This window comes from Taudactylus pleione, unplaced genomic scaffold (assembly GCF_031769625.1).
Source record: "Taudactylus pleione unplaced genomic scaffold, aTauple2 ptg000251l, whole genome shotgun sequence".
NCBI classification, from domain to species: domain Eukaryota; kingdom Metazoa; phylum Chordata; class Amphibia; order Anura; family Myobatrachidae; genus Taudactylus; species Taudactylus pleione.
Window position 1 is genome coordinate 6,608,836 of NW_028284653.1, and position 19,850 is coordinate 6,628,685.

The 19,850-nt window shown below is 43.8% G+C and overlaps 1 protein-coding gene across 3 annotated transcripts in view; it reads left to right on the top strand.

Annotated features, from left to right (window-relative positions):
* COG5 (component of oligomeric golgi complex 5) overlaps positions 1 to 19,850 on the top strand; it is a 507,901-nt gene that overhangs the window by 2,187 nt on the left and 485,864 nt on the right. For all 3 annotated transcript variants that reach the window (XM_088480203.1, XM_088480204.1, XM_088480202.1), the window contains exons 2-3: positions 5,934 to 6,073; positions 6,814 to 6,871. In XM_088480203.1, coding sequence (XP_088336329.1) covers positions 5,934 to 6,073; positions 6,814 to 6,871 — 198 coding nt within the window. The remainder of the gene's footprint in view (positions 1 to 5,933; positions 6,074 to 6,813; positions 6,872 to 19,850) is intronic.

Here is a 19,850-nt window from a genome sequence, read left to right on the forward strand (position 1 = left end):
AACCACTGACCTAGACCATAGATACTCAGTTCTGTTATTTTTTACATTGGTATTGCTGTTTATAAGGGCAAAACAATAAACTATTTTCAGAGGTCAAATCTTGTGCCAAAATGTGTTAATATAGATAGTGGCACAGTGTTCACAATGATATCAGTATCTCTTAAAATGGGTACATCACAACAAGTATAATTATTCTTTGTATTGTGTAAGTTTAGTTTACTTGAACAAGCACCACTGATAGGCTGATGGTCCATTCCAGGACATGTTACATACATAACTGGTGCCTTTATACAAAATGACATATAATCTGTTGCAGCATTTGCCATAAAGCTATACTGAATTGTGCCAAATAATGTTACATAACACATTTGTATTTATATTGTAATCAAATAATGTTTTTTTTCAACTTTAAATGTAGTCAGAGTGTAACGTACGCAACTTTGGAATGGCAATGAGCGCAAGACTGTTTTGCAGGTTTATCTTACATGTTTTCACACTACACATGCTCCAGGAATGAGTACATTCATCTATAGGTGATGTGGAGTCTTACGCAGCTCAATTTCGTCTCTACTCGTAGCTGAAGGGTGGTAATGGGGTATTTGCACATAGGCAATGTTTAGCATGGGTCTGTCACCAAAGTTTCGGGCTATGTAGCGTTATGTGTAAGTGTAATTACACCTGTTTTGAGGCGGATCTTTTGCACTAATTATAGGGTTGTGACGGCTAAGAAACCATCTAATGCGGCCACAGAGATGCTTACTACTCTGCATATTGGGGAATATCCACATTTGTTTTTGTACCCTTAATGCGGCTGTAATTATTAAAGCCGACTTTTGTTCAGCTCTACAATGGCCCCCTGGTAATATGCTCTTCCATGATGGCCAATGATTTTCAATTAATTTAGGTTTCCAAACAAGTTTAAAGAAGATTACCAGTGGAGTCACAATGATACAACAGAGGCTTGTGAAGGCTTTATATATGTACTATAATATATAGCAACCAACCAATAATTTGTTTCCATTAGTTGAGAGCTTTGATTATGTTAACACATATCCTGGCATTCCTCATATCTTGCCAAATCCTGGCACACCTTCAGATGACACTAATAAATAAAAAAGAAAAGCGCTGACAGCCTGTTATGAACCTCACCAATGCTGATGAGATTCTGGTGGGGTCAGCTCGGTTTGGCACTGCATAGCCCAGAGGCTAATGAGTCAGGTGTTCTCCATGAGTCAGTGCAAGGAAGTTTGGTCTTGTCTGCTGAAACTCTGCAGATCACCGCCCTCCAGGTAATTAAAGAGAGTTACCAATGAGAATAGGGCGGTCCACCAAGATATAACTGAGAGTTGGAGCACTGGTCACAAGGTAAAGTACAGAGGTAGGGCAGATGGCAATCAGAGCAGTCAGTTCATGGGCCTGGTTCAGAAAAGCGGTGATCAGAATAGTCAGGTTTAGGGAACGCAGCAGACAGAAAATATGCATGAAATGAGCTAAGGTCATGAAGTCAGAAGGTACGATGATGGGACAAGCAGAGTCAGCAACAAGAGTCAGGAAACAGAGCAGCAGCAGCAGGTTCAGCATAATCCAGGCAGAGAGGCGCTGAGTATGTTGATTTACTGTCTTAAATAGCCACAGCCTGCAGGAAATTGGCTGTGACTAGGACTTTATGTGAAAAGTATGGCTAACTATAACAGAGCTAGGGCTTTATTTACGAAGTGTCGGAGTGTAAAACCTGACCCTTCTGTTCATATTTATGCCTGATTATTAAAATGGCAGAGCTTTTAGTAGCCGTGTCTTGCTAGTGAAAGCACTGCCTTTTTAATTATCGAGCATGAACATGAACAGAAGTGTTGGGTTTTACAACCTGATACTTCATAAATAAACTCCCTAGAGTCTAAGCAAACAAGATCTGCTTTGGCTTAACTGGCAGGGCTACTGGTCTTGAGTCCATAAGGTACCAGGATGAAATTGCGTGGAACTCATCAGTTTTTCATTGTGCAATCATGACACAATGGGCCAAATTCAAATCAGTGCGATGATTAATACCCGCAGGAGGGAGCTTCCAAAGCTATTCACTACACCGTGCTGTTTGGGCGGATCAAAGATTTCTTCTCACACCCCCCTGGGGATGTGAGGAGAAATCCGACAAAAGTACCGGGCGTGCAGCTGTTTGCCGGCTTAGCGCGGTGGTAACAGCAATGCGTCTCAGAACTTTAGTTGGAGAATGTCGGTTACCACACCTTAACACCCAGGTTAAGCTGCGAGAACTGGCATTCTCAGACTTACCTGCTTCCCGACTAGGCAAACAGCGCGTTGAATTGAATAGCTGCGGGAGCTCCCTCCCGCGGCTATTCAACATCGCACTGAATTGAATTTGGCCCAATGTTTCTACTAAGATCTTGGTCATCCAAAAGAATTAGTAAATGTCAGCTTAAAATTTAAAATCAATAAACCTTGTGAATTGTTAAGCATGACAAATAATGTAAACTAAATCTCAAAATAATACCACATAAATCTGCTGATCTGAAAAGAGCACAATCTAAAACAGAATAAAACATTTCTCTGAAAATGTGTCAAAATAGATCAAATATGATGTAAAAAAAAATTGTACACCGGTAACTATATAGCAAGTAGTTGGTGAAAGGCAATGAATAGACATTCTCCCAGTAATACCAAGTTCATTTCACATTGGCTGTAGGAATTCAATGTAAATGAAAAAAACAAACTATCTTATCTGCATTCATATGTAGTACTCACAAATTAGCACCTCATTTGCTTTTTAATTTTATAGAGATTCCTATGTGCAGAATGGCAATTTCTGACATTTAACTTGATCCAAGTGTATTTCCCTTTTCCCTCTGTTGTATGTTAAGCCTGTCCCTCCATAGAAGATTCTAATGTTGCAGATGACAATTTTGGTGCTTTGGGATGTACTGACTAGGACAACAAGGAGAGCGGAATGAGAGAGTCTAGTACTACATTTTAAATGGAAGCTGAACTGGAATAATGTAAAACTGTGTAAAAAAAATTCTGTGTGGAAATTTAATTTGTGCCCTTGCAAGCTGTTTATAATTGTACATCATGCAATTATGTATGATTGTACATCATTCCACTATGTTATAACTATGAGCATCAAACATAATTTTACATTCTGGAAACTATGCTCCAGGTGTGGGAAATATACATGAGAAATTACTTTTTAATGTGATTGGTGCAGTAATCAACATAATGTATGCTTAGTGTTTTTACCTTGAATATGATTGGTAGTTATTAACATAATGTGGACATAAAGTTTTAGAAGTTGATCAATGTTTGTATTGCATCCCATGAAAATGATTTCAGAACAAAACTTGCTGTATCCAGACTTGGGGCTCAATCCAATTAGCTGTGATGATCTGGTGGATGCAAGTCATCGTGGCAACAGCCGCACTTAGCGGCAGCCCGATCTCGCACAAAAGTGCTCGCAGCCCCATAGGGCTCTGAGCAACATTGTGCGAATTTGAGCTTGGAGCTCAAAATTATTATTTTAGGGAGAGATGCTATAATCAAGGGTGTCATATTCCCCAAATTAGCATATCCAATTCAAATTAGTCTGACTACATCCAGTGCGGGTAAATAGTTTGCAATCTCTCTCCATTTTTATAGGAGCACTACTACTTAAAAAGTGGGAGGCACATATAGAAACCGTTGTAATTCCTACACCGTTCACCTGATTTGGATGTAATTACTCTCAAATTAAGCCAAAATATGAAAATTCTGTCAATGTCCCAATATTTATGCACCTGACTGTATATACTCGTTGATATTGGATAAATTGATACTTGGCTATTATTTTTATATTAAAACTAGCGCAGACTAAATGTGAATTTAATATATTGTAGTGTTTCAAAGGAATGAATCCCACTGAATTGCATAAACTAGTGACCGAGTAGTTATCAATATGGGTAATCCCTTAAGGCATCAATAGCGTAATGATTTGCAAATCATTCTCTTGTGAATGGGGAAAAACAACTTGGGTTGGATTCTCATTAATTTGCTCAAATTATAAATGGGACAATACATGTATTTTTGTATAGTAGTTATTCAAAGGAAATAGATTTTTGAGTTGTAGTTTAGAATAAATTGTCTTATCACTCAAGAAAACCTTTTTCATTTAAGTGCTGTAACATTACAGTCCATGAATCCCTTCTTTTATAAAGCCATAGACCTGACTGGAAATATCCCAGACTTTCAATGTTCCCAGAGAAGCTAAAAAATGAAATAAGATAGACAGCCAGTTCAGCATTGAGCCCATTCTACTCTACTGTGATCCACACCCTTAAGCCGGGTACACAGTTAACGATGTGTACCCAGCCGACCTGTCGTGCGATGGGACCCGGCGAGGATCCCGGCATTGGCAAGTGCATACACACTAATCTAGAATTAACTCTTCATTTGCTCTGATCACATCTCTAGAAAAGGAAGTTGCTAGCCAAGACAAAATTAAAAATTCATGCTTATTGGTCTATAAATGTATAATTTCTGTATTGGTAAGAAAGAGCCTTGGCAAAAAATTAAGTTAGTGAACATAATGATCGCTTAAAATCTATCCTTAATTTATGATCCCCCTAGAAATCATACTCAGTCAAAATTATTTCCGATGAGACGTCCAAAATGGTTAGGGCTTATTACAGAGGTGTCATTGATTCAGTATGCTTATGCAGAACGTTGGGAAAAGGTATTTTCCAGATTTATTCTGCTGACTTGTCATAGACCGCAGAAGAAAATGATAAACTTTTCCAAGTTGCTACTGTTTCTATACCGCCACCATGTTACTCGCCACTGTTAATATCACCTGCCCTGGTGTATATTCTCAACCACACAAACACACACATACACTTGGATCCATTTCTTTCAGCAGCCAGTCTGTGAAAGACTTCACCGAAATGCCAGCAATATAACTCACGGGGACAGTGGTTACCGTGACAGCTGTCCCTGTGAGTTCCCTGTTGTACATAGCTGGGATATTTTTATTCAAAATGAAAATATCCCAGGTGAGTTAGGTAGATAATAATCGTGGCTGGTCCACGATTATTAGTACATAGACTCGTTAATATATAATTATTATTTTCATTTTGTTAATTAGTTTTCATGTGTATACCAAGTTTATTTTTCTATTGAAATCACATTTTCAAAATAAAATAAATTTTTGGAATGTATTTAAATGATCGAGTTCCATTCCCTTTATGCTACTTATGAAGACAATTGGACAATAATTAATCAATTCTCATTTTTATATAAAGGAAGACATTTTCAGTATTTTTCATGAATGATCTTGGGTTTTCTCTTCGCCAAAACCATCTTGACCAAAAGATAGTTATGTTGGAAATGTTTCTATAGCGATGTAAAAAATAACTAGAAAATTATCCCAAAACAAAATTCTGTTTTGGTATTTTGGAAATCCATCTCTTGTCAGGATCTGACCATTGATCTATAATACACTACTCACACGATTACATGCTGTGTGTTATTTTCAGTGTATAATGAATTATATATTCACATGGGATGATGTGTTACACATACTAACCATAAATGTGTTGGTCTCAACCTCTGGATAAAGATTCATAGCAGAAAACAAAAATCAGGATGTGTTAGGCAGTGGTTGGTTAGTTACCAGATCAGAATCTTCTCTTTTCTTATACTCTGTCAGTAGGCACACACTGCGAAACGCTTTGTTGTAAAACTATTTATAAAATAAACTGGTTTGGTTTAACAGCATACAGACATGACAGGATTGCACATGAACATCATTACTTCATCACATCTTCTGGGACATTCCTGTAACAACAATGTACATAACTGTATACAGACTGACAGCACGCCAAGACATTATGCCAGCTATAGAATGATGATGATATAGAAATATGTAAAAGTGTGTATTCTTTTTGTTTCAGAATGTTACACTGATTTTGTGCGTGATGATTTTGATGCTAAAACCTACACTTCCCAATCCATTCATCAAGCTGTTATAGCAGAACAGCTGGCAAAGCTTGCTCAAGGGATCAGTCAGCTGGATAAGGAGCTGCACTTGCAGGTATGTTAAAGCTTTGTAAATTATTTTTGCCAAAAAAAAGTCAATAATTATTTTTAACACAGGAAGACAACCTTGTATGCTATTTCCCATTCAACCTACATGTTTTGTTTCTTGTGAATTTGGAGTTATAGAAAGAATCCGCACTGATCCTTATAAATTGGATTGTTCCTAAACCTCTTTACCCCTCTTTTTTATTTTCTATTTTTGGTGAAGATATTCACCAATTCATGATCATACTAATCTTTCCATAATTCGTAGGAAAGAATGAAGGGGGTGGTGCTGCCCTACTCACGAAATGTTAACATGTTTTGTTTCTTATAATATTCATTCTCTACACCAAAAATGTCTCATTTGTCCTGTTTATTATACCTGTATTCTGTCATGATTGTTTGTGAGTACTTTAAATAAGGAATTTAGAAGAAAACAAAGTTGCAAGTGGCGAAAATGACATAATTACTTGGCAGCCCTAAATTTGTATGTGCAAATTTAAACTAGTTTGTTGATTTTCGACACTAGCCATTCCACCACTCGTAGCGCATCGGCCATCCACTGCTGCACCGATAATCTCTATGAAGATAATTAGTGTCACCACTCGTCACCAAAACCTGTACGTTTTTATAGCTTTTTTTTTTTTTTTTTTAGGGTTCCGTATGCTAAAATATATAGACAGTTACTGGCATAGGGTAATCTCCTTTAAAACCTTTACTTCGAAACCTTATCTTCTAATTCTATCTTTTTAGGTAGTCGCCCGACATGAAGATCTCCTGGCACAAGCAACAGGGATGGAATCCTTAGAAGGTACATGTGTTTTTGTGCTGTGAGGTATATTGTCATTATTTTGGCAGGAAGATTTACAAACTTAGGCCCTGATTCAGAGCCGGACGCTCTGACCAGAGCGCTCGCTCTGAATCAGGGCCCACCTCATTAATTATGGAGCGTCCTCCTGGACGCTCGTATAGCTGTGGGTCACCACCCACAGCATATACGAGCGTGCAGGATGATGGTCGCGATGGTCTTGACCATCGCGACCATCGCCACTGCGAGCCGAAGCCTGCGGTTGAGTTTCTCAACCGCAAGGCCCGGAGTGATTTTGGCTCTATCAGAGCCAAAATCACTCCCACTGACATCACTAGTGATGTCAGTGGGGCCGGCTTCTGACGGTAGGCGTTCCCTTGGGAACTCCCCCGTCTGGGAGGAACGCCCCCGGCACGCCAACAAAGAGGGCGTGCTGTCAATCAACATCGACAGCACGCCCCCTTTGATCAGACACAACGAGCGAAGTGGGACTGAATGAGGCCCTTAGTTTTGGGTACTACCAAAGAACACTTTTTTTTTCTAATGTCATTGCGCCTGTGATCTCTTGCACAACGCAGCTACGAAAATATGCTAATGTTTGCAAAGATCACCCAAGTGTAAAGCCGCCCACTGCCGCCTTCTTACCTGCGTGCAACGACACATACCAGCGTAAATATCTGTACTATCGGCGCACATCTTGCCATTGCGGACGATATGACCTGCCGCAGCTTTGGGAGCTCTTCAGACATGCAGAGCAGCATATGCTATCACAGTGGCTAATTTATGCATGCCTATCTTACGGCATTTAAACGGACGCATGCGTTTCTCAGATCACCCCCCGTTATCACCCTCAAAACGCTGACAACCAGTCACTCACTCTGCCATGGATTCCTCTGTGCGTCCGTAATGGCAGTGCGATTTCTGCACACGAGTAGTGCGGTTTATGCGCATCGCCCCATCATTAGTATAATGCAGTTAGTCTCCTTACAACTCCAGGATGGGAAGGGGTGCTCTGGTGTACAAGACCAGCCATAGTGCTCTAGCAATGGTCTAATGAATTTTTATGTTTTTGAAAACCTCCCTGCTATCTCGTATTGAGGCCACCGGTTAGCTTGGTCAATGTAAAGAAAACCTCTTCTTGGCGCAAAAGGCACCACTCTAGCAGCTGCTACCAGAAAGCTGCTACGTTCTTGGAAAATGGGCAATGAAGGAAATTGTAGCAACGCTTAGAGTGAACCAAACCTTTGAGTCTACAATGAACAATAATAAATATCACAATATTTATTAAAATGGTTTTCTTAAATAATAATTAATGGAATAATCCAAATGATTTCAATCCTTTCATATAAATAGCTTTCACTTTGGCTAATCAGTTGACTTATAGATGTATCGTCATCCACAGTGACCATTAAAACAAAATGCTGGAAAAACTTCTCCTTTGAAGAAATTGTTTCGTACAATGAAAGGAGTGAGACCATGACTATATATCTACTTGTTGTTTGTCACACTAGCTTACAGTATGTTACAGCTACCATAATGCCCCTACTGTTCACCGTTGAGCATAATCTTGGAATTGGGGCAATTTATTTGAATATTTTAACATCCAGGCTGAGCACTGACCAGTCTTTCCCATGAGTGCATTGGCATGTGGTACACCTTGTTATGGAGCTTCGCTGCTGCCTTTTGAGTCGGAAGTAAGTAGTAAACGCAGTACAGATCCATTTTGCTAAGACTTTCTTGTGATAATTTAAAAGTGCACACACCAACCAACAGTTATGTCATTTAATGATTTACACCTTGGAGCTCCACTAACCTGTTTGTTAGGATGACTTTGAACTAAAATAGTATTTATGCTGATTCTTATTCTTCTAATCCACAGGTTCTCAAACTCTGTCCTCAGGACCCCAAACAGTGCATGTTTTTCCAGGACTCCTCACAGAATCACAAGTGAAATAAATAGCTCCACCTGTGGATCTTTTAAAATGTGTCAGTGAGTAATGAATACACCTGTGCACCTGCTGGGTGACCTGGAAAATGTGACCTGTGTGGGGTCCTGAGGACCGAATTTGATAACCACTGGTTTAATCTCATGTGAGCTAATTGATGTTACTCTGTTGACTTTAAGAATATATGCACACAGTGGTTTCTCTTTATGGTCACTAAAGATCATGATATATCTATTGGTCAACTGACTAGGGAAAGTGGAAGCTGTTTATGCTAAAGGACTAAGATCTTTTGGATTATTTCTTCTGTTATGTGTATTTGTGTGTATTTCACAATTTACATTAATGTGGATATATTTTAAACAATGTTTTTTTTGTTTTTTTTTTAATTTTCTTGCGATGGTTGTACTATTTTATATGCAATATTTATGATTGTTCAAGCTAGACTCAAAGTTATATTTGTCTACTCTATTTTCCTTGACTGATTGTTTAGGTATCCTCCCAACACAAAGAAAATTGTGGAGTTGTCACAAGATCTGAAATTCTAAATTGTTTTGTGGCAAAAGAATCAACCTCACATGTGCTAGCATTGACTACCTCACAAATGGCAGTGTTCCAGACACCGGACAGTTACCAGAGTGCTTTTTGTGGCTAGTGAAGGCCTTACTGTATAGTATTGCAATGGATAGGGTTTCTCTTTAACAATATAATATATGTGTGTTTTAGAAAGCAGTGTCTTACTTTATGATGATGGTTTGTTTCATTTGTGCTAGAAGACCAGCAATATTAACTAACAATGCAGCAAGTACATGAGCGGTAATTGATAATCTATATCCAGTACTAAATTACAGCAGGGAAGTGTAGTCATGGAAACAGAAGGCACTAAAAAAAAGAAAAATGTAAACCTCTCTAGAATTAAATATTCCTCAACCAGGGATGGACTGGGGCTGTAGAACAGCCCTGGCATCCCAATGTGGAAAAGGGGTGTAGCCATGCCTCACGAGGGGCTTGCCGTGAATCATGGCATTGTGGCATCTCTGCGTGCCCCCGTCTCTCTGCATGCCGGCTGAGTTGAGCAGCAGGAGGCAGAGCTGCTCTTCCACCCTTTTGAGGCAGATCAGATCAGCTCTTGGCCAGTCCGGCCCTGTCCTCCACGATAATTTGCCAAGTCTTTTTACAAAGATAAGAATATATTCAGAAAGTTACAATTAAGACATTCGTTTTGTATTGACGGCTTCATTTGGATTTACATATTTCTAATTCTAGGATATTGGACTAGTAGTACATAAAAATAAAATTTTAATTGTATGTTACAGACTTCCAGCAAGTTGTTCTTTTGGCACAAGGATATGTTGAGCCTTTGTTCTGTATGAATCTAAACCATCGGGGTACATTGTTTTGAAGGGGAACTAAAGTGTCTCTTTAAAAGGAGAGAGCGATTCTTTTCTACTTCAGGGTCCATAGGGTATCCACAGGATACCTTGGGGTATAGGTGTGACGTCAGTCGCAGGGCACCAAAGAGTTAAGCTTTCAGCCTCCCAGGATGCACTAGGTCCCCCTCCTATACCCCGCCCCCGGGCCAAGGCACCTCAGTTTAGTTTGGTGCCCGGCCGGAGTCGGGTGCACCTGTTGGAGTGGGGGCTAGAAGAGCCCCTGAAGCTTTTTCTTCATGCAGCTGTGGCTGCACATCTGGATGAACAGCATGGACAGTCAGTCCTGACGTCCATGCTGTCTTCCCTACACCCCGCCGGTACCAGAACGCCGGTACTGATCCGGGGATGCTGGTGGGCGTCTGGGGTCACAGCTAGCGGTGACCCCAGATGCTCCGGACCATGGCCGGATTCAAGGGGGACAGAGGTAAGCAGCGGGGTCCCGCGGTGGGTCCCCGCTGATCACATGGTCCTAAGTCCCCAGGCGGGGCTCCCTGGGGACTGGCTGCAGCGTGGAGCCAGGCGACCAACCTGCGCTTCCACTACCCCCTGGGACAGCGGACCGCAGCAGAGCGGTAGCGCTGCGGCGTCCCAGGGGTTAAATGCATGCCAGGGGAGCGCGCCTTCCCTGTCTCACAGCCGGCGCCTCCCCCGCTGCACACAGCCCTCTCTGCACTGTGCTGACTGGTCCTGTGTCAGCACTCCTCCCCCAGGCCAGCTTCTCTCTGCTCCTCGGCGGCCATCTTCTCTGCAACTCATGGTGAACGCTGCTGGAAGTCTGGAAGGAAGCATCGTGGTCTGGGTCCCCCCGCATACCTCTCCTCCGCTGTGGCTCAGGTCTGTGTATGCAGCGCTGTGTCCTACCAGGCCCTGTGTCTGTGTAGTTGAGTGATCAGCGCTGTTAGTGCAGGAATTGTTATTTCTCTGCATTGTATGTGACTGTGCTAGCGCTGCCTGTAACTTTTCTTCTCTAAACTGGCAGCTTTATTACTGTCCCTGTTCTTTCTGCTAAAGCCCTTGCGGTGCAGTGCTGCAGGGTGGTCTCTCGCCTATTTAATACTTAATTGGTGAGAGAGGTCACATACGTGGTGCCATCATGTCTGAAAGTGATTTTCCCCTCCGGCTACAGTGTACCACGTGCAAAGTACCGTTAGCGGAGGGGGAGGGTAGCGCGGAGGGCCTTTGCCGGCAGTGTTTGTCCATGGCGCGGCCTATTACGGTTACAGCACCGGTACAGGAGCCGCCCTGGGCTTGTTTCGCTCAGGCGTTAACAGCTTTAGTGGGCCAGTTAGCTCCGCAGCCCGCGTTTACTCCGATGGGTTTGTCCCAGCAGTCTGTGGTGTCGTCACCCATGCAGGGGTTCCCACGACAATTGGTGGTACCCCACAGTCTCCCTATTTCCCCGCTCCCGGGTTCTCAGGAGCCAGCGTGGGTTAACTCCCTGACGAGTTCTGTACAGCACTTGTCGGATGTGTTGCAAGGGGAGTCTGTGATGCGGCCTCATAAAAGGCCGGTGGCGTCTCTGTCCGCTCCTTATGAGGATGACGAAGGGACGTCTGATGATGGGGAGATTCTGGATCCTTACGATCAGGAACCTTTCCATACTAAGGACGCTGATGCTAAGTCCAAAGTATATATTCCTGGACTTATTCGGGCGGTCCGCACAGCCTTGGTGATTGAGGACGAAGTTCCCCCAGCGGCTAAATCTAAGTATGCCTTTTTCAAAGATGTGAAGGGCGATGCCACAGTCTTTCCTCTTTCGGGTCAGTTGGTGGACCATTTAGAGGAGGCGTGGAAACAACCTGGCAAAAGATACCAGCCGCAGAGACGCCTGGCGGTGGCTTATCCGTTCGCGGATAATTATTTTGCTAAGTGTGAATCCCCTCCACAGGTGGATTCTCACGTGACCCGTCTTGTCCGTAGTGCCACATTGCCGATGCCATCCATGTCCTCCCTTAAGGATGCTACGGACCGCAAGGTAGAAATCTGCCTGAAGTCCGCTTATTCCCTTGCAGGGGGGGCAGCACGGCCGGCTATGGCCATTTGCTGGGTTGCCAGAGCGATGGAGCGCTGGGCGGATTCATTAGAGGCTTCTTTTGAATCCGACTGTCCGGCCGAACAGGCGGAGTTGATTGGCAATCTCCGTGATTCGGCCACCTACATCAACGAGGCGGCTCTAGACATTAGTACTCTGGTGTCTAGAATTTCTTCAGCAGCGGTAGCTGCTCGTCGCACCTTGTGGCTGCGATCCTGGAAGACGGACGCAGATCCAAGAAAGGTCTGGAAGCGTTGCCGTTTACCGGAGAAGTTCTCTTCGGTCCGGATCTGGATAAGATTGTGGCCACGCTGGCGGCAGCCAAATCTGCTTGTCTCCCGTCGGCCGCTGCTCCTTCTGGTTCTGGACCATCGTCCTTTCGGTCATCTAGGGCCCAGGGCAGGCCCAAACCACAGTCGTTTCCTCGACAGGCTGGCCCTAAGAAATCGGTCAAGCCCCGGAAACAGGCATGGAGTACCAGACGTCCGGCCCCCAAGCCAGATGACAAGCCTGCGGCCTGACGGTCCAGGTCTCCCCTTGGGGGATCCCAGGGTGGGAGGCCGCCTGCTGCAGTTCTCCCGGTGTTGGTCGTTCACTACGACAGACACTTGGGTTCTGGAGGTGGTTTCTCACGGGTACGCCCTCTCCTTCCGGCACAGACCCCCGGCTCGATTCTTCACCACGGGTCTACCATCAGACCGGAACAAGGCTACGGAGCTGCGGAAGGTATTGCACACTATGCTCCAGGCTGGAGTTATAGTGCCTGTTCCATTCTCCCAGAGGGGCCAGGGTTTCTATTCAAATCTATTTTTGGTACAGAAACCCAATGGGTCATATCGTCCGATTCTCAACCTCAAAGCACTCAACAAGTCTTTGCGGGTCCCGAAGTTTCGGATGGAGACCCTACGGTCCATCATTCTGGCGCTGGAACCTGGGGACTACATGGTGTCATTGGACATACAGGACGCTATGGCGGTCATGGCGGCTTCTCTGCGGCTGCAAGGAGTCCGCATGTTGCCGTACTTGGATGACCTGTTATTGGTGGCAGGATCTCCAGAGCTCCTGTTACACCACTTGGACCTGACCATTGCACTGCTGCAACGGCACGGCTGGCTAATCAACTGGCAGAAGTCCACTCTAATCCCGTCTCGGAGGATTCTGCATCTTGGAGCCTTATTGGACTCGGGACAGCAAAGGATCTTCGTGACGGAGGACAAGATCTCTGCTTTACAGTCAAGGGTGCGCAGTTGTCTGCACAGCCGCCGGGTGTCCTTACACTCGGCGATGAGGTTACTGGGCTCCATGGTGTCGGTGTTCGACATGGTGGAATACGCCCAGTTTCACTCCAGACCTCTGCAGCACCTGATCCTGTCCAAGTGGAACGGGCTGCCTCAGTCTCTGAAGTTCCAGACGATTGTGCTCACCCCGGAGGTTCGCCTGTCCCTTGCGTGGTGGTTAAAGACGACCCACCTCAACAAGGGACGTCCGTTCTGGGTTCCAAATTGGGTCCTGTTGACAACGGACGCCAGTCTTCGGGGCTGGGGAGCAGTTTCGGGTCCACACTTGTTCCAGGGCAGGTGGACACCGACAGAAGCGGAGCTTCCAATAAATATCTTGGAACTCCGTGCGGTCTTCAATGCTCTCCTGCAGGCACAGCGGTTTCTCCAGGGTCACCCGGTGCAGGTCCAGTCGGACAATGCTACCACCGTGGCCTACATAAACAGGCAAGGAGGAACTCGCAGTCGGGCGGCTCTCGTAGAGGTCTCTCGGATCCTGGTTTGGGCGGAGCGCAATCTTCCGGCCATATCAGCGGTCTTCATCCCGGGAGTGCTAAATTGGGAGGCGGACTTTCTAAGTCGCCAGGACGTTCATCCAGGGGAATGGTCCCTGCACCCAGACGTTTTTCAACTACTGGTGGACAGGTGGGGTCTTCCAGAAATCGACCTCATGGCGTCCCGGCACAACAACAAGTTGCCGGTGTACGGGTCTCGCACAAGAGACGAAGGGGCGTCTCTGGTGGATGCTCTGTCCGTCCGGTGGACGTTCAGGTTCACATACCTGTTCCCTCCGGTCTCCCTTCTTCCACGGGTAATCCGGAAATTCAAACAGGAAGGAGGGACGCTCCTGTTGATAGCTCCCGCGTGGCCCAGACGGCACTGGTTCTCAGACCTTCAGGGTCTGTCCGTGGACAGTCCTCTGCGGTTGCCGCTACGACCGGACCTTCTGTCTTAGGGTCCTTGTCTTCACCCGGACCTGACTCGGCTGTCTTTGGCGGCGTGGCTGTTGAGACGGCCATGCTGAGGTCCTGGGGGTTTTCCAGCTCTGTGGTGCGTACCATGTTACGAGCTCGGAAACCGTCTTCCGCGAGGATATACCATCGCGTGTGGCATACGTTCTTCCAGTGGTGTCGACCGAGAGGTTATGCACCGCGGGAGTTTCGTCTGTCTCGGATTCTCGCCTTCCTGCAAGCGGGACTAGATCATGGGCTTCGCCTTGCTTCTTTGAAGGTACAGGTTTCGGCCCTATCTGTCTGGTTTCACCGTAGGATTGCTACAATCCCGGATGTGCGCACCTTTATGCAAGGTGTTCTCCGTATTCAGCCGCCCTTTGTTCCACCTGTGGCGCCTTGGGATTTGGCTGTGGTCCTGAGGGCTCTCCAAGGACCGCCGTTTGAACCACTGGGCTCAGTGGATATTAAATGGCTAACAGCTAAGACTGTTTTCCTTCTGGCCGTTGCTTCAGCCAGACGTGTTTCTGAGTTAGGGGCTCTTTCTTGTAGACCCCCTTTCTTGGTTTTTCATGGGAACAGGGCAGTGCTCCGCACTCGGCCCGAGTTTCTTCCCAAAGTTGTTTCCCAGTTTCATGTTAACGAGGAAATAGTTGTTCCGGCCTTTAACTCACCGGGTCTTTCCGTGGGTGAGGCCTCTTTGGATGTTGTGCGGGCCTTAAGGACTTATGTTGACCGCACTTCTTTGTTTAGGAAGTCGGACGCTTTGTTGTCCTCTATGGCTTCTGTAAAAAGGGTTGGCCTGCTTCAAAGCAAACTTTGGCAGCCTGGATCCGTATGGCTATTTCTGAAGCTTATCTTCATGAAGGCCTACCGGTCCCTCCTTCTCTGAAGGCTCATTCCACTAGGTCTGTGGGTCCTTCGTGGGCAGCTCGACGTGGTGCCTCGGCAGTTCAGATCTGCAAGGCTGCTACGTGGTCTTCTGTCCATACCTTCGTGAGGTATTACAGGTTTGACACCTTCGCCTCTCAGGATGCTTCCTTCGGGCGGCGGATTCTCCTTTCTGCACAGGAGCGTCCCCACCCTTAAAGGATACTGCTTTGGGACATCCCCAAGGTATCCTGTGGATACCCTATGGACCCTGAAGTAGAAAATATGAGATATGGTAAGAACTTACCCTTGTTATCTCTATTTCTACGAAGTCCATAGGGTTCCACAGGACTCCCGCCCTGTCGCACCTGTGCTGCAGATGGGCTTTGCTCTGGTCACCGGTTTTCCGTCTCCCTCTGGTGAGAATGTGATTCTTGTATGTGTCCAGATCTTTGTTCTCTCTCTTCCTTCTCCTCCTCCGGCCTATGGCTTGGTAACTAACTGAGGTGCCTTGGCCCGGGGGCGGGGTATAGGAGGGAGACCTAGTGCATCCTGGGAGGCTGAAAGCTTAACTCTTTGGTGCCCTGCGACTGACGTCACACCTATACCCCAAGGTATCCTGTGGAACCCTATGGACTTCGTAGAAATAGAGATAACAAGGGTAAGTTCTTACCATATCTCATATTATTTATGGTGGTGGTGAGGGGGTATCACTTTCCCCAATCCTTTTGATACTGAAGTAAGGCTTCTGAGGTCAAACCTTAGTGACACAGGTGATTAGATGTTTGGAAGTGAATGAATTAAAAACCGAAAAAGGACTTCTAGGCACGAAAAAATTATTTTAATTTACAAAAATGCCAGTAATTCCCCCATTTAATTAAAATTTAAGTTGCTTTGTTATTGTGTGCTGTTAAAAGCACAGAACTCCTCACCATGCCTTCCAATTTCTAGGTTTAAACTGCATATACAGGTTGAGTCTCCCATATCAAAAATGCTTGGAACCAAGGGTATTTTGAATATCGGAATATTCTGTATTTTGGAATATTTGCTTACTATATTGAAATGTCTTAGGAATAGGACCTAAATCTAAACACAGAATGCATTCATGTATTATATACACCTTATTATACAATATTTTCAATAATTTTGTGGCTCGAACAAAGTTTGTGTACATACATGAAATTCATTTATGTTTCATATACACCCTATACACACAGCCTATAGGTAATTTTATACAATATTTTTAAACAATTTGTGCCTTTAAACAAAGTTTATGTACATTGAACCATCAAAAAGCAAAGGTTTCACTATCTCAGTCATGCTAAAAATATTCCGGAGTTTGGAATATTCCGTATTTTGGAATTTTCTGTATTTCGGAATATTTGGATATGGGAGACTAAACCTGCATAAGCCTCATACTTCCTGTTTCCAAGGATCCTACAAACGAAGTAGCCCAACCATAAAAATATATGAATTGTTTTGAATGCCAAAGCGAAGGTATGTTGGAAGGTCAGGCTAGAGAGATCCAAAATACTGAAATGATAGTTATTCTTGTAGGTGCTAAAAGGAACCTTTGGCGATGTGCAGTCATGCCTTATCCTTTATCAGGATGTAGTTACCTTCCCGGCGGTCGGGATGCCGGCTCTCAGAATACCCGCGCCAGAAGTGCGACAGCAGTCAGAATCCCGGCTTCGGGATCCTGTCTGCTGGCATTCCGATGGTAAGTATTAGAGTTGGGGAGGGTGCGGTTTAGCATTAGGCACTAGGGGGAGGCTCAGGGTTAGGCTGCTTTTTAGGGTTAGGTTGCAAAGGTGTATGGTTAGGCTGCAGGAAAGGTGGGTTAGGGGGAGAGTTGGGATAAGGGGACTTACCTGCAGGCATCATGATTCTGTCGGGATGCCGCTGTTGATATTCTGACCGTCGGCATCCTGACTGCCGGGATTTCCTACCCAACCCCTTATATCTGTACATCTGACATTGCAGTGAGCAGAAATACAGGCATTTCTAGTGTTTGGTATGTTTTGGCGGTCTGTTAATAAATAATTGTACTTTCAGTGTTACAGTATCAGGTCTGGAATGGAAAAACTGATATACAGTATGTAATGCCTGTTACATAATTTACCTAGTGTTGTAATTCCCTGCTGCCTCCTTGTGTTTGGTATTACTAATCTTATCTAGATAAATTCTTCTAAAAAAGGTTATACCCTGGGTGTACTTTGTTGTGATCCCAACTCCCTTCTCTCTGTTCCCTGCTCCCATTGCGCATGGCGATCTCAGGACATGCCATAGCCAAATATTATATACATGCTGCCGTGTGAGAACTGAACTAGATTTTTGTTTCTGCCCTACCATCCATATTGAACCCTGGTCAGAATATAACCCATGGACCCCGCACTGACCTGACCATTTCACCTGCTGAACTGTGCTTCACTTCCTCTCTCATTCCTGTTTCTGTTCTTGTATTTAAACATAAAAACTCTGAATCTGCGCAAACAGACTGCAGCCAATGAACACTCAAGAGATTCCTTACTTATCTCTCATAAACAACAAATAGAAAATTAAAAGTTACTTTTGGCGCTGTCATATAATAGAGGAAAGTCTCTTACATCAATATCAGTCCAAAATGTACCAATCCAGAAAGGTTCCTACTGAAATTCTGTTCCACTTTAATCACACGAGTCTTATTATCTTCTTTCTATAATATAACTCACAAAGGGAAGCAAAAATAGTGCAAATATTGTTTGATGCAAATAAACAACAATTTATTACAGTATTGCACTCACATTCCAGATAAAACAACAGGCGTATAGCATCGCCAATATGATGCACAATGGATCAATAGAGTATGGGACACCAATAAATCCTTAGTTGGTAAAAGGTGGGAGGTAAAACAGGGTTCCGGATACCTGTACCTCCTCTGACGAAGGATCTGAGGATTCGAAACGCGTTAAGCAAGTGGGACAGAACACTTTTGGATAGCGGTGGTGTGGGGGACCGTGTTCATTGTGAGGAGGTACAGGTATCCGGAACCCTGTTTTACCTCCCACCTTTTACCAAGTAAGGACTTATTGGTGTCCCATACTCTATTGATCCATTGTGCATCATATTGGTGATGCTGTCCGCCTGTTGTTTTATTTGGAATGTGAGTGCAATACTGTAATAAATTGTTGCTTATTTGCATCAAACAATATTTGCACTATTTTTGCTTCCCTTTGTGAGTTATATTATAGAAAGAAGATAATAAGACTCATGTGATTAAAGTGGAACAGAATTTCACGAGGAACCTTTCTGGATTGGTAAATTTTGGACTGATATTGATGTAAGAGACTTTCCTCTGTTCTTGTATTATTCCCTACATTATGCGATCTACTTTTCTACCTTTTTTTTTCCATTTGTTTTGCAGTGGTTCTTCAGTAATTAAATTTGATTTGATATTTTGAATCTGATTTCTTAACTTTGCTTTGCATAAGTGACAGTCAATGTATCTTTGGTGGGTATTGTAACAATGAATGTAATAAGTGTCTAGTCAGCCATTCCATTAGATTACATAGGCAACACAAGGGACCAGAGAAGACTCTTTGTAATCGGTGAGAGTTTATGTGACCGTTTAGCAGTGTAAACTATCACACTTTTTAAACTCTGCCAATGTAATTGAGTCTGGGAACATGGAAACTCGCATGTTTTAGATGCAAAAAACTCTCACGTTTTAACTCTCATCCAGATGTTTTCCCATTTTGAAGCTAAATCTCAACCAATTTGGGCGTTTAATGGCAGCATCCTGAAGTATGGGCTTATCATCATCAAACTGAGCTTTTAAAGTGTGGTGTAACTTTAGATATCGATAGAATAACTGTTTGAACAATATAGAATTTCATTTGACATGACAAAGGATTTTAGATGATTATTGGAGTACAGCTGACCAACTGAAATGATCCCAAACTTATACCAGGATATGTTTTTCCACATTTTACGAAGTCCTCCAAAATAATAATAGAGCCATAAAATCGTATACAGGTCAATTTTTGTGTAAAGTACTGCAGACCATATTTCTTACCTGCTAGCAATACAGGTATTTGTAGACTGGTAAGCGGTGACTCAATCTGCTCACTCAGATAATGTTTTAAGGTATCTCCTGGAAAAATCCAAGCCCACCCTTTTAACGCAAGTTGTGTAGCCAGGTAATATAATTTAGCTTTAGGAAGTACTAGAACCCCTGATGCTTTGGAGCTACGTAGTGTATTAATCTTGATTCTTGCCCTCTTTCTCCTCCGCCCTACCCCCAGACAAAATCACATATATATTTATTTATATTATGGAAGACATGTCAAGGAATGTGTATTGCAGCATGTTGTAAATTAGTTAGATTAACCCTCCATGACCTAGTGTGAGGAAGTTTTTTCCAGATGTTCATTTTAAGTTGTAGGTATTTAATAACAGGATTGATGACTTACATATTGTTAAACATATTTTTAGTTAT